Here is a 14,202-nt window from a genome sequence, read left to right on the forward strand (position 1 = left end):
ATTCTCAATATGTTTCTGGACCTGTGGGCTCTGACCGGGAGCTGTATTTCTGAGAAAAAGCCCAACAATGACCCAATTCTGTGTGCAAGGGGCTCACATGTTTTTGGTGCTTAATGGTGCGGGGGACTGTGTCCATTCCAACTGTGAGATATTTGTAGTTGAAGGATTTGGTCTTGTTACAGGATGAAAATCTCTGCTTATAAAAAGGCGACTGTGCAGGGCTGAAGGATGGAGTCAGCGCGGCCATTCCTGTTGTTTTGTTTTGATGAGTTTGTGCGGGAGTGTAGACTGTGAAACGGCCCTGAAATTAAATATAGCATTATGCTAGAAGAGAAGCTACACAACCAGATGTTGAATGAAACAGTTTAGGTCGTTCTTGTGCTAGAATGACAGCTCAGACTTGTCTTTGGCAATACTTGAAAAAGCTCACAGAAACATCCAAATAATTTTTCTGCATTGAATAAAACAGGCTAAATATTATTAACTAATTGGCTGCTTCTGAAGGTAGTTTGTTGAAATAAACTTTTTATTTAAAAACATTAGTTTTTTTCCCCCTTTCCTTTGCAATTGTGCTCTAATTTGTGTTGGTCTATCATGTAAAACCACAATATAATTTAAGTTTTAGTAAAACAAAGTGTGCACTCTAGTAAACTTTGTCAGGAGCCCCGATATGTAATTGGCCTGGATCCGGGTTTCCGTCTGTGTGGCCTTTCATGGCATGTTATTAGCACCACCAAGGGACTCATTATCAACCAGTAAATCTAAAAATGGTGAAAAACAAAACCAAAACATACAGATGAATAGGCTTTGACAAACAAACTACATACCAAAATATTCATTTGAACACAAGGAAATAGTTTATCAGATCAAACATTTCTGTCAGAGGCCTGATTTTAAGCGGTCGGATGGCAACCAGTCATTTAATCTGATTTACTTTCATTAAATATTTCAACAAAACAAAGCACAGGTTTTCTTTCTTTCTTTTTTTAGGGAGCAGAAATTGGAGAACGAGATACATTTTAAACGGCTAAGACAAACAGGGCTCACTGCTAGAGGTTGCCTTAGTTGACTGCAGTGCTTCAGGAAACATGCATTTTGATTTCAGAGGGGGGAAACCTGAAACTTGTTCTCAAACAAGGACATCAGTTTCTGGAGCACTATTTCTGTGCAAGGGGAATAACACATTAGCGTCTGCTACCTCAAATATATATTTGAGGTAGCAGAAAGTACTTACTGCTACCTCAAACATATATTTGAGGTAGAAGACGCTACCTCAAATATATATACTTTCCAAGCCACAGCCTATTTTAGTCAGGCAAAAATATAGGCCATTGGCTTCTATCACCTCTCTTGTCTTGAACTGTAGTCTTTGGCTCTGTGGGCACCAGACATATTCTGGTCTGGTGCAGTTCTTGTTTTCAAGTTCTAGTAGAAGCTACATGTTGAGCTCTGTGAGAGTTATGTAAATCATATATGACATTTTACAAGTTTGTCAAAATCAAGTTTTTAATTACCGTTTTACGTTTGTGTCTTGTTTAACAGGAACAAGCTCCACAACTGGTTGGATTTTTTTTTGTATTCTTCTTCTGATCATTGTGGCAGCTGGCATTGCTGCATTTCTGCACAAACATGGATTTTTTAAACTTCCAAGGTAAAAGCTACAACAGCCTTTAACCATTAACTCTGATGCCAGTTTAAAATCATGCTGCTCAAGTCATGTCTTGTTTTTACTTGTCAGGTTTCTAAGGCGTGACAGAGAGGCAGTACGAACATCCTCACCAGACGAAGCAGCAAATGAAGCTGCTGAACTATAACACCAGAGGGAAAGAGTTGGATCCCAAGTTGTCCAAGCAGGTACTGAAACTTAAGCTTGTAAGTCATGCCACTGACATGCATTTCTTTCTTTTTGTAATTTTTACGTGTAAAATGTGTGTGTTTTAAAATACTTTTTAATGTAGTTGTAATCTATGTATAATTTATTGAGTTGTTCTTTCTTTTATTTTGTGTAATGCAACAACTTTATTTTTAACAATAGCCCCCCTTCTCCCTCATTTCCCACAAATCTTTGGAGATTTAATTTTAGGCTAACCAGATGTGTGAATTGTCTGTTTTAGGACCATCTTTGACAGAGATTGAAACAACAAGATGCTGGCTTGCTGGCTCGATTCCTGCCTCTGTCGTTGTGTCCTTTAGCATAACACTCCACCCACCTTGCCTGCTGGTCAGAGGGTGCATGGCAACTGTGCTGCTATCTGAGGCATTAAGGGATATTTTGTATCTCATCACTTCCTGCTTCTTCAACAGATAAGCTGCTCGACGCTTGGCATTTAAATGGGAACTAACCAGAACTAGCCCTCCAACCATCAAATCACGGCTAAGAATATTGTTGCCAAAGTAACCCTGATTGTCAAGAAACAGACAAGCCTGATATTTAAGTTCAATTAAACCTTATTTATGTATGTTTCCTCCTCACTAACACTCCCTATCCCACGCCAAAAAGAAAAAGGATTCCCATCCCTTCTGCGTCAAACATAACTCTTTATCACTGTGACATCACGGCTGTCAACTGAGAATCCTGACCTTGTGCCTAATGTAGCCTGTGATTGGTTTGGCCTCCAACTCCACATTAATAACTGAAGGATGTTTATTTAGGATGGAAGTCGGCGAACCAGGACTGAATTATGTAAAAGGTTTTCCACTAACATACTTATGGACACTATTTTTAGCAGTTAAGCTGAACTTCATTGTTTTTAGTGAAAACATGAGAATTTGCAGTGAATAATTTGACTTAGTTTTCCAACACTGCAAATTTATTTTAGTACTTCAGCCACCAACATTTGGCTTCCCTTTTGGTTACTTTTCTTCCCACTGCTGTTGTGCATCATAAGCAGCTGTATGTTTAGGTCAAATTTTTATATTAGAAAACAGTTATATATTTAAGAGAGAAAACCCCATGTCTCGACTTTAGAGCTGATGTAAGCTTTTTTGTAGAGAAACACAGTGGAATAATTTTTTACTACACCAGTAAAATTTATGTTTACCACATTTTTGTATATTTCTTTGCTGTGAGAAATATCCAAAGCAAAGACATTGGATGTTAATCTGACAACATCAAAACCTGAAATAAAAAATTTTCGAGGTAAATTTTTTCTGCCTAAATGTATATGATGTAAGAAAAGGGTGCAAGTAGAGGCCCCAATATTGTGGCAAAAATGTCTCAACACACAGCAGCTTAAGTGAACTCAACTTACACTTTAATTATTATTATTATTCTTATTCTTATTATTATTATTATTATTATTATTATTATTATTATTATTATTATTATTATTATTATAGAAGCATAGACACCTGTTAAAACATCAGTGAGCATGAAAAGTAACTTAAAAGTTCTTCTGTCCCCTCAGAAAAACTTTGAAGTTCTTCTGAGGGTTTTTGTTTCTTTGAAGCAGAAACTAAAACTTATAATAACCCTTCTTGGATGGACGTTGGTGGAAATCAGCCCACACCAGGGCCATTTCAGAGCTTAATTTTCCTCTTATTATGTTATTTTGTTGATTTTTAGGTGGATACTTGGAGTTACTATGATGCAGGAAAATGAAACCATCGATTAGCATCTAGTGGACGACTGAAGGGTTTTTGAACCCAAACTTTGTTTTGAAGTATTTACAACCTTATCCAAAAAATCCTCAGTTACATATGAGGAAAATAAATCCTCCAGCATGACCAAGGCACCACTTTGTTAAAAAAAAATCCCTGACATTTAAACTTTTGAGAGGCACTGAATGCACATCATGCATGAGTTTGTCCATCCATCCATCCATTTTCTTATACCCATGTCCCTCAGTGGGGTCGGGAGGGGTGCTGGTGCCTATCTCCAGCTAGCGTGCCAGGCGAGAGGCGGGGTACACCCAGGACAGGTCACCAGTCTGTCGCAGGGCAACACAGGATACACAACCATGCACACACACACCTAGGGACAATTTGGAGAAGCCAATTAACCTGACAGTCATTTTTTTGGACTGTGGGAGGAAACCAGAGTACCCGGAGAAAACCCACGCATGCTCAGGGAGAACATGCAAACTCCATGCAGAAAGACCGGGGCTGGGAATCGAACCCACAACCTTCTTGCTGCAAGGCAACAGCTCTACCAACTGTGCCACTGTGCAGCCTGCATGGGTTTGTATGCTATTAAAGTAGTAAGTAGGAGCAATTAAAGCCCCTTAATGTTAGTTAAATATAAAACCTTAACTAGACCAACCTATAAAAATCTAAAATTAACCATTTTAGATTTTAGTTGTTGGGTTTTACTTGAGTTGAAATGTGTGGAAGACGTGTGCCACTCACCCAAACGCCTGAAAAGCATATTTCTCTTTTATTTTTTAAATCTTTGAGGCTTTATTGTGTTTTTGAAAGTTGTGGTGGACTCAACTATTTCAGTGACCGAAAAACACAAACAATGACCAACCTACGCTCCCTTTAGAGATGTTTTCGAAACCAAGTGTTTGCTGTATTAATAGTTTAGTTTGAGACTGCATATTAGCAAGTTTCATTCTTAGTCAACATCACCTCCTGCAGGCTTTGTTCGGGTTAGTTACACTGAGGAACTATGTTAAGTTCCATATTTTACTTTTTTTTTTCTTTAAGTTGTATGTGTTTTTTTTTCTTCCAAGAATGTCAACGGTTCAGCATTATTTATTTTCTGAAGGTAAAATGAGTGTTATTGTGTTAATTTTTTTTAAATTTGATTTAACTATTATTAACTCTGTTGGGTTATTGGAAAAGTGTTGAGTTATCGCTCATTTGTTTAAATGAGGCTTCCAAGAACCCGGACTTGAAGTCTTTCAAAGTGTTTTTATCAGTTCTTCAGATTTTCTAAGGTTTTTTTTTTCTTCAGAATTTAGCTGCCTTTATCGTTTTACTTAATCTTCTGACCATTTTCAGAAGAAATTTATTTAATTTTTTTTCTGTTCTGTAGGTGTTTTTTTTTTTGTTCCTATTTAAAGATGGTGTTAAATGATGAACCACAGTTTGATCTGAAGGGACTCAAATTTATCTGGTTCCTTTTTCGGCCTGAAGCTTCCTTTGCCTCAACCTGCCCTCGCTTTTGCTCAAACGCTTCCTAGTAGAAAACAATAGATAAAAAAAAGAATCCAAAAGTTTTTGATCAAGAGCAAAGTGAAAAGGTTGCACCTAGAAAATTAACAAATTAAATTTCATTTCTGATAAGACTATCTACCTGCAGACACAGCGACACAGCATTATGCCGGTTCACCATTTTGATTTTAAAGTGAACTGGGATTTAAAACTCGTGTTTGTACCACAGCAGGTTTATATGAATGATTTCTCCTTGGGTGTGTTCACCCTTATCAAACTGCTGAACTTTTGAAAATCCAAAACCGTGACGGTAAAACCTTATCTATGTTTTTATCTGATTTATCTGAAAGGCAGCATTTTTATCTGATGCTGCCTTTCTTGTTTTTTTGGCAAACTTTATTCGTGACACAAAGTCAGCGCCGCTCTTAACACCGTCGAACTCGCTCATTATTCTCATAAAGTGTGAATCTACAGAAACTAAAAATAGTATTTAGTGACACCAAGTCAAACTTCTGCTCTGTTTCAAGCACACAAGCATAAAGACATGACACTGCACCAGTGTGAAAATGTACAATAGCTGTTTCGGTTTTCATAAATGTTGCTGATGTCGACTACGGCATCCAGGTCAACCATCATGCTGGTTAACCATGACACCTTTTACACTCTGCACAGAAATGTGCAAAGTGTTTGGACTTGTCCTTTAATAAAACTATCGGTGCTATATATACTCACATAGCTTTAGTGAGTGAGTATGTGCTTTTACAATGAAAAATCGATACAGGCACCAAGATCGTTCCTGTCTCAAATTCGCCGGTATAGCTACATAACAGACCTAGCATACATTAATACTGTTGCTGTATAAGAGAAAAACTAGATGTAATCGACAAAAGTTTTTCTCTTTTATATACAGGTCCTTCTCAAATATAACAATAACAATATACTAATTTTTTGAGAAGGACCTGTATATATTAAGTTTTCAAAATACAGCATACATGAATTATACACAAGAGTATAAATCATATATATAATAATAATTCCCTTCTCACCCTCCGCGGGTGGTCTGTTTCATCCTCTGAGCTCGGGTCCTCTACCAGAGGCCTGGGAGCTTGAGGGTTCTGCGCAGTATCTTGGCTGTGCCTAGAACTGCACATTTCTGGACTGAGATGTCTGATGTTGTTCCTGGGATCTGTTTGAGCCACTGCTCCAGTTTGGGGGTGACTGCCCCGAGGGCCCCGATGACCACAGGCACCACTATGGTCTTCACCTTCCAGGTCTTTTCCAGTTCCTCCCTGAGGCCCTGGTATTTCTCCAATTTCTCATGCTCCTTTTTCCTGATGTTGTAGTCACTTGGTATTGCTACATCCACCACAACGGCTTTCCTCTGTTCTTTATCCACCACCACAATGTCCGGTTGGTTCGCCATTACCATCTTGTCTGTCTGGATCTGGAAGTCCCACAGGATCTTAGCTCGGTCATTCTCCACCACTTTTGGGGATATTCCCCACTTTGATCTCGGGGCTTCCAGTCCATGCACAGATGTTCCTGTACACTATGCCCGCCACTTGGTTATGTCGTTCCATGTACGCTTTCCCTGCCAGCATCTTGCACCCTGCTGTTATGTGCTGGACTGTTTCAGGGGCCTCCTTGCACAACCTACACCTTGGGTCTTGTCTGGTGTGGTAGATCTGAGCCTCTATTGCTCTGGTGTTTAGGGCCTGTTCCTGGGCGGCCAGGATGAGAGCCTCTGTGCTGTCCTTGAGTCCAGCTTTCTCCAGCCATTGGTAGGTTTTCCTGACATCAGCCACTTCAGTTATTTGTCGGTGGTACATCCCATGTAGGGGCTTGTCCTCCCATGATGGTACTTCCAGCACCTTGTCTTCTGTTCCCCATTGCCTGAGACATTCGCTGAGCACATCGTCCGTTGAGGCTAAATTACACTTTTTGACTGTGCTGATTACCATTATATTTTAGGATGGCACTACCTGTCTATAAAGGCACGGTACCAACGTGCACCTATACACTTCAGAGAACAAGTTGAAAATGTCACACCAATACTGGAAGAGTTCAGGGCATGACAAGAACAGACGTGACGGGGAGCCGTCAGCCGACTTACATTTATCACATTTTGAAGATATTGAGAGGAACATTTTGTACACTTTCATCTTGGAAGTCTATGGAACACTTTGAACAGAATTAACTGGTGCTTTACACTGAGAGCATGACCAAATCCTCCCAAGACCTCCCAGACCTCACCCCCAATCTGCAAACCCAGCTCCTCCCACGCAGCCCTCAAGGAGTTTGTGGCAAAGTTAATTTGCTCGGCAAAGATGTCAACAAAGCTTGAAATTGATATTTTTGATTCTGGAGAGCCCAACAGCAGTTTGCATATCTTTTTTTTTCTTCCAGAAGAAATTCAAGATGTTAATTCAAACAAAATTTCTAAGTTGCAAATATCTGAAAATGTCTGCATCCGGAAGCGAGAAACATTTCTTCAACCTGGCAAATGAAGCAAACTTTGACAGAAGTTTTTTAACAAGTGAACAATACCTGGTATTAAAGCTATCTATTTTTGTGTAACCTGGTGTTCATAGATGTAGTTTTAGGTCAGTGGTTCTTAACCTGGGTTCGAAAGAAACCCCAGGGGTTCAATGAGTCGGTTTCAGGGGTTCAGCGGAGCCTCTACCGCGGAGGTAAAGACACACTTGCGTAAAGTCGTGATGACGCGCCCCACTTGGCCTTCACTTGCTGCAGAGGACCACGTTACATGGCTTGGCCAGTGAGTGCTGCGGGGAATTTAGTGCGCGCAGTAGTCAACGGCTGCCATAGTTGTACGTCGTGTGGTTTATTTCTTGATATTTTAATCCATAGTAAATACGTCGAGCAAAAATAGAAGAAAAGGAACAGACTTTGCTGTGAAGATGACATGAGAGTAGCACTTGCCAAGGTGAAACCAGTAGTTTCACCTTGGCAAGGTGAAACTATTGTGTGGACATGTCTGAGCTGGTCTCCCAAAAACAATAGCAGAAGTCACACTGATTTGCAGGTATGTAATTTGTGCAATGCTTTATTCTGACCCCAAAAAATTATTTTGCAGATTCAAAATGACAAAAAACAAATAAAATTTAAAATAAAAAAAAATAAGTTATTAAAAATTTTTAAATTCTTCCAAAAATCCAAATTAGTAACATAGTAAAAATATTTTTGGGGGCTGAAATTCTTTTATGGGGCTGAAATATTTTTGGGGGGCCAGAATAAAGTAATACCGTAATTTGTTGTGAGTTCATGCACTGTGTTGATTTTGTTTATTGAGCAAGGTGATGTTCATGCACAGCTCATTTTGTGCACCAGTAAAAAAAAAAAAAAAAAAAAACAACATATACCTATGTATTAAATTTTGAAAAAAAATCATATTTTATTTATCACTAAAGAAGGGTTCAATGAATGCGCATATGAAACTGGTGGGTTCGGTACCTCAAAAAAGGTTAAGAACCACTGCTTTAGAAGTGTATGTTTAAAACATTTGTTTATGCTTAAAGTTATTCACATTGTTCTTACTTTTTGCATAACAACTCTGCCTTTCATCTTATAAGCTGAGGTATTACAGGTCTCTATAGTTACACACTGGAGTTATTTCTATGCTGAAACAACTGGAGAATGTACCGTCTCTGTTGTTCATAGTTGATTCAACAGCTTGATGTGCACATTCCTTGTTCGGTACTTTCTGGATATTATAAACTGCTGAACTTATATGAAACACTCCTATTTTTCCTCCTAAATACAAGAGGTCAATTTTCTGTCTAAGCTAAACCATAAAGGAGAAGGAGTTTTAAAAACAATGGTCTGACTGGAAGTGAAACAGCAAACCTGTTACCTCAAAACCACATGTAAAACTCCCAAATTCTTTGCAGGTCAGTAAAGGACACGGAGAGAAAGGACACAGTGTTAAATGCGACATTGAAAACAGCACCTAGTCTGTGCATCACAATAGCATTGCATGTAGATTTCCTGAAATGAGGTGGCTGCTGCTTATAAATCTGTCACAATGACGACATTTCTGATAAAAGATAATTAGTTTTTTTTCTTGGAGTGCAAACATCACACTCAAAGTTACTTTTTTTATTGAAGTGCCTTACAGCTAAATCTGGTTACACTTAAAAGAGACAAAGTTGTGTGATTTTCATTTTTTGTTTTATAAATGTGTGTCCTGTGTGTAGAAAAACCATTTACACTTACAGTGTTTAAAACTTGGTGTTCTTATCCACGTTATAAGCCTACATTCTAAGTTTATAGTTTTTGTTCAGCCTCGGGCAAAAATGGGAACATACAAAATCTGCTTTCTCTGCTTTCTTGCTGTTTTGTTCTGACATTTTGACGTTTCAAATCATGTCCAAATATATGTGTAGACATTTGTTGTTTTTGCTTTTGCAAGCTTTAGTAAGCAAAGCAAGAAATATTTTTAAACACATATCATTGTTCATATTTCTTTTTCTATTTATTAGCTGCAAGAAGAAAAAAAGCATTTTTAATAATTTTTTGTGCCTTATATCTTGCTGTGCAATTTTCATTCTGCTCCAGCTTTTAGATTTTTATTCTGTTTCATGAGTTTGCATTTACATATTCCTTGGCATGTCTTATTTTCTGTTGTAGCTGTTGGTATTTGTAGCTTCCTGCTTTATTAAAGGTAGAACTAAAAACAGACCCATGCCTCCGTTTTGTTGTTTTTAACACCCAACCCCTTTGAGAACAGACGTATATAACAATAGAGCTTCAGCTGACCAAGTGTGAAGTAGGTGAACGGTCTGAATATTGAAGTCGCTCAGTTGGGCAACTATCAGTCGCACAACTGAGTGACTGACAGTCACGGGAGGAAGCCATCACAAGCTTGCTGTCATGGTTACAGGAAATAAGTTATGAGATTTTCCTCTGAATGTTTTCCAGATCTTCTATTTTCCAGTGTGCCAAGAGTTATTGCACCAAGTTTACAGAGTGTGCTGCGTTTCAGTCCTGTACGACTTTTGAAGTCCCACAATATGTACCAAGCTTAAAGGATAATATGAAGTGGTAATTTCCTTCCCCAAATTGGGGTAGAAAAGTTTCAATTTCGTTCTGTCTGACCGGAGCATCTTCTTCCGCTTGTTTGCCATGATCTGTACGCCATTGTTCTTGGTCCTCATTATTCTGTAATGCGCTCAGACAAACCTCTGACTGATTTATGGGAATTAATCACACTCTGGGAAATCTCTATTTCAGCGTAAGTGGAGCTTAATTTAAATGCACATCATATTGAAAGCCACCCCAGTAATTTCCGTCAATGTGTTGGTCTACCATATAAAATAAAATACAACCAAAATATATTAAATTTTTTGTTAACACTTTATGGAGGCTTCAGACTGGCGCAGTGATACAACCTTAGCATTGTTGCAAGAAAGTCCTGGGTTTGAATCCTGGTTTGGGGTCTTTCGGCAAAGAGTTTTGTATCCCTTTGTGATGGACTCACAACCTGACCAAGATGTTCTGCTTCTCGCCCGATGACAAAAATGTTGAGTAATTGGAAGTTGGGAACTACCTTTGAATCACACTGTGGTTTGAGTGAAATCCAAAAATACTCAGTGGTCGTGGTTTATAACAAAACTCTTTTGACTAGGAGGAAAAGAGAACCTGTGTAATGTAAAGTCCAAAAAGTGTGATGAATTTAAATATTTGTGGAAAGCAATGACTGCGATAAGCCACAGAGCAAACAGCGTGGAATACTAAAGCCTGTTCTATTCAACATGGGAAAAACAAATATTGCCTCTGTCACGTTTCCTCGCCGGAGACTCATAGCTATCACCATAAAGAGGGCATTTAAGAGCAGATGGTGGATTCAGAACACCGTGTCCCTTGCGACGTTCTACTGAAAGCAGCGTCAACAGCAGCAACGTCAGGGTTTGTTGAGGTAAACTTGGCGGCGCTGAATTTCCAATCGGTTTTCATAAATATCTTCCATTTGCTTTTGCTGCTGTAAAAAGAGGAACAAAACAGAGGTCAGATGATTCATGAGTTCTTTTCAGAACAGCTTTATGTGTTCAAGAAAAACGCAATGTCTCCTTTACAAATGCTTTACTCAGACAATGGTAACCTAAGTAGTTCAAGTTACAGATTGAATCTAATCTATTTCAGATAACATTTATTTTGGTTAAAAATAAAAAAAAAAAGCAATCCACAACAACTTGGTTTTCTGTACAAGGAAGCATCCAGACCTAATAGCAGAACTGTTTCAGTTCAGTCAGTAAGTGAGCTGGATATTCTCCTAATTGAGCTTTGGCTAGAAGTCACAATCCCTGTTTTCATCAATTAAGAATGATAAAGCAATAAAAAGGTTCCGATCACCACATTTCAACCACTATAAATGTCAGCATGCTGTTCTCTTTTTGAAACATTTGCTGGCATTACACCAGAAATAGCAGGTTGCACATCTTCCAAAATCTTCTACGTAGCTCTAGTCAGTCAACCAAATAATTTCCCAAATATCTTAGTTGTCATCAAGATGCTTTCAGGCTAATCTGAGATGAATCTTTGCACTCTTTGAACTTTTCTTGCCAACAGTGGTTTTAGCTGGGCCGGGGAGGCCAGCAGTGTTATAGATGTTTACGTAATCTCCTGAATGAATCAGTGTTTAAGTAATTATAGCAGACTGCTCATTCCCGAGAAGTTTCAAAGTTTCCATTTATACAAACCCAATGCAGACTAATCAACGTCAAAGACTTTGTTTGCTTCTCATCCGTTCTTAAAACTCTTTTGGTGGGGGCAGGATGCCATGCTATTTAAAATCTTTTAGCCCACTTCCTGTTGTCAGACAGGTTTTATTTAAAGGACTTCTTGATTCTACAGCTCAGGCTGTAGGCCTGGCTGTAGGTATGGGTGTGGAAAGCAAAATACGTTCAATAGTAACTTCAAAATTTAACAAGAAGGGCCGTAGTATTTTAACAAGGCCAGGTTGGCGAGGAGCGCATCTTTGCACTTGTAGATAAAATCATCATTTGAAATCTACATTTTGCATTTACTCCAGTTAACCTTGTCTGATGGGACTGGTTTGATGACCTAAAATGATTAAGAATGAAAGAAATCTGCCCTTGAAATCTCTCAGTATCTGCTATGAAATCCATGTCCCATCTTAAATTGCAATGTATTCTAAGCACTCAGCTTCATATTTCCCTCTTTTTCTGAAAGTAAAGATTTGCTTATTGACTGGAAGACATATATTATCCTTTTATAATACAAATATTGTTTTCCTTTTGCAAACTTACAAATATATTATTTGGGAGGTTGAGGTTGCACAGTAATTGTACAAAGTGACACGATCTTCCTTTAATCACTGTTTTTCCTGAAGTATTGAGCGAACAATGTGTCGGACACTTTGGTCCCTAAAAGTGAGTAAAACATAACTAATAAATTGTAAAGTTTTATTTACCCGTATTTCTGAAGGAGATTTGTTCCTGTGAAAGAGATAGAAATTTAGTTTCGACCCAGGAAGACATTGTTGTCATGATCAAAACTCCAACAGTAAGCACTTACTTTTTTCTTTGTTTCAGAATGACCAACGCAGATATTAATATTAAGAAACATACAGAAGGGACAGCAGCTATGACGATAATATTCAGTGTGTTGGTGCTTCTGTTTTCTTCTGTGAATGAAAAACAGAGGGTGCAGCAATTCAGCTTAGTTTCCTTCTGGATAATATGTAATTATAAAAAGTTTGTTGCGTGTTTGTGTGGGATGCGTTTTTTTTTTTTTTTTTGTTAAATATTTTTAGAAGTTGTGCTCACGCTCTGTGGTTTGTTAGAAAAAACAAAAAACATTTCCAATTATGCTTTGGTGAGACAGTCCTACACTTATCATCCATACTGAAAAAAAAATTATTCTGTAAGGTTTTGGTGAGGAAAGAACCAAACACCAGGATGAAAAAAACACCCTTAAAAATATTTGAACTGGTTAACAACTTTAATTAGTTGTGCACTATAATCCCTGTTCTTTTCTGTTCCTGATTGTAATGGGTGATTTAAAAAGATTTTACTGACCTGTAATTACAAGCTCCCAGAGCTCATTCAAAAGTCCTGAAGATGTAGTCATTCTGCAAGTGTAGTTTCCTTCATGTGACTTCTGGGCGTCTTCAATGGTGAGTGCATATAGCTCACTTTTTAATTCAGACATATCTACGTTAAGGCGGACACCTTCATCTAACATACTTTTATTTTTTGGACTTCTGAAGGAGATAAGAACCTTTTCATTAAAACTCCAAGTTGCCATTTTTATGGTTTTGTTTGAGTCAGTACAGTTCAGGATCACTCTGCTGCCTGCCGCCTGTGTGACTGTTTTTGCTTCTGTGTGAAAGAAGAGTAAAGAAAAGGACGTCATTAGACAAGCACTGAGCACTGACTCAGAAATAATAATAATAAAATAGGAAAACAAATCTAAAAACACAAACGAGAAGCCGTGTTGAACAAACAAGCTACACAAGGTGATGAAAACGTACAAATAGATCACAGCTAACAGCTCAGACTACGTAGGAATGACCATAACCACATTTAACATACCACAGTTAATAACAATAAGGACAATCAGGGTAACATCAGAGTGAAAAAATTTAAAAGATGCCGTCACTTTTTTTCCATCTTGCTGGTGAATCAAAAAGCCTAGAAATGAAACTCATTACGTAAAACATCACATCTTGAACTGTACCTGCTGTGTGCCATTTATGAAGCCTCCTGCATCTGTTAAGATGAAAAGTTTGTTGTTCTTGTGTGAGTTACTATTTGTCGCTGTTTGGTTTGTCAGTTTTCTATAACGATCACTTGATCAAACCTGGGACTAATATTCAATGTTTAGCTACCCCTCTCCAAAGTATTCACGCAAAAAGTTGTTGCTTTTTGTTGCTTTGTCTGCTTTCAACTCAAGAACACAGCTCAAGCTTATGTTATTTGGAGAGTATCTAATTAATTTTTTTTTTTACAGCAACCACAACTTACTAATCTGGATTTTTCTAAAGATAATGTATAGAGTCGAAACTAAAAGTTTGTGTGCAAGCTACAGACACTTTTTTTCTCATTGCCTGAAGCAAAGTAAGAC

General features: G+C 38.1%; 1 protein-coding gene across 8 annotated transcripts in view; it reads left to right on the plus strand.

Moving 5' to 3' along the window:
• LOC103459524 (poliovirus receptor homolog) overlaps positions 1 to 14,202 on the plus strand; it is a 53,374-nt gene that overhangs the window by 24,677 nt on the left and 14,495 nt on the right. For 5 of the 8 annotated variants that reach the window (XM_081602486.1, XM_081602488.1, XM_081602475.1 and 2 more), the window contains 2 exons: positions 1,543 to 1,651; positions 1,739 to 9,795. In XM_081602486.1, the coding sequence (XP_081458612.1) occupies positions 1,543 to 1,651; positions 1,739 to 1,814 (185 nt within the window). In that variant the 3' untranslated portion in view covers positions 1,815 to 9,795. Of the gene's footprint in view, positions 1 to 1,542; positions 1,652 to 1,738; positions 9,796 to 14,202 lie in introns of those variants that run through there. The other 3 variants (XR_014085586.1, XM_081602468.1, XM_081602470.1) reach the window with 3 other exon arrangements.

This window comes from Poecilia reticulata, chromosome 2, assembly GCF_904066995.2.
Source record: "Poecilia reticulata chromosome 2, P_reticulata-male-v2, whole genome shotgun sequence".
Taxonomy (NCBI): domain Eukaryota; kingdom Metazoa; phylum Chordata; class Actinopteri; order Cyprinodontiformes; family Poeciliidae; genus Poecilia; species Poecilia reticulata.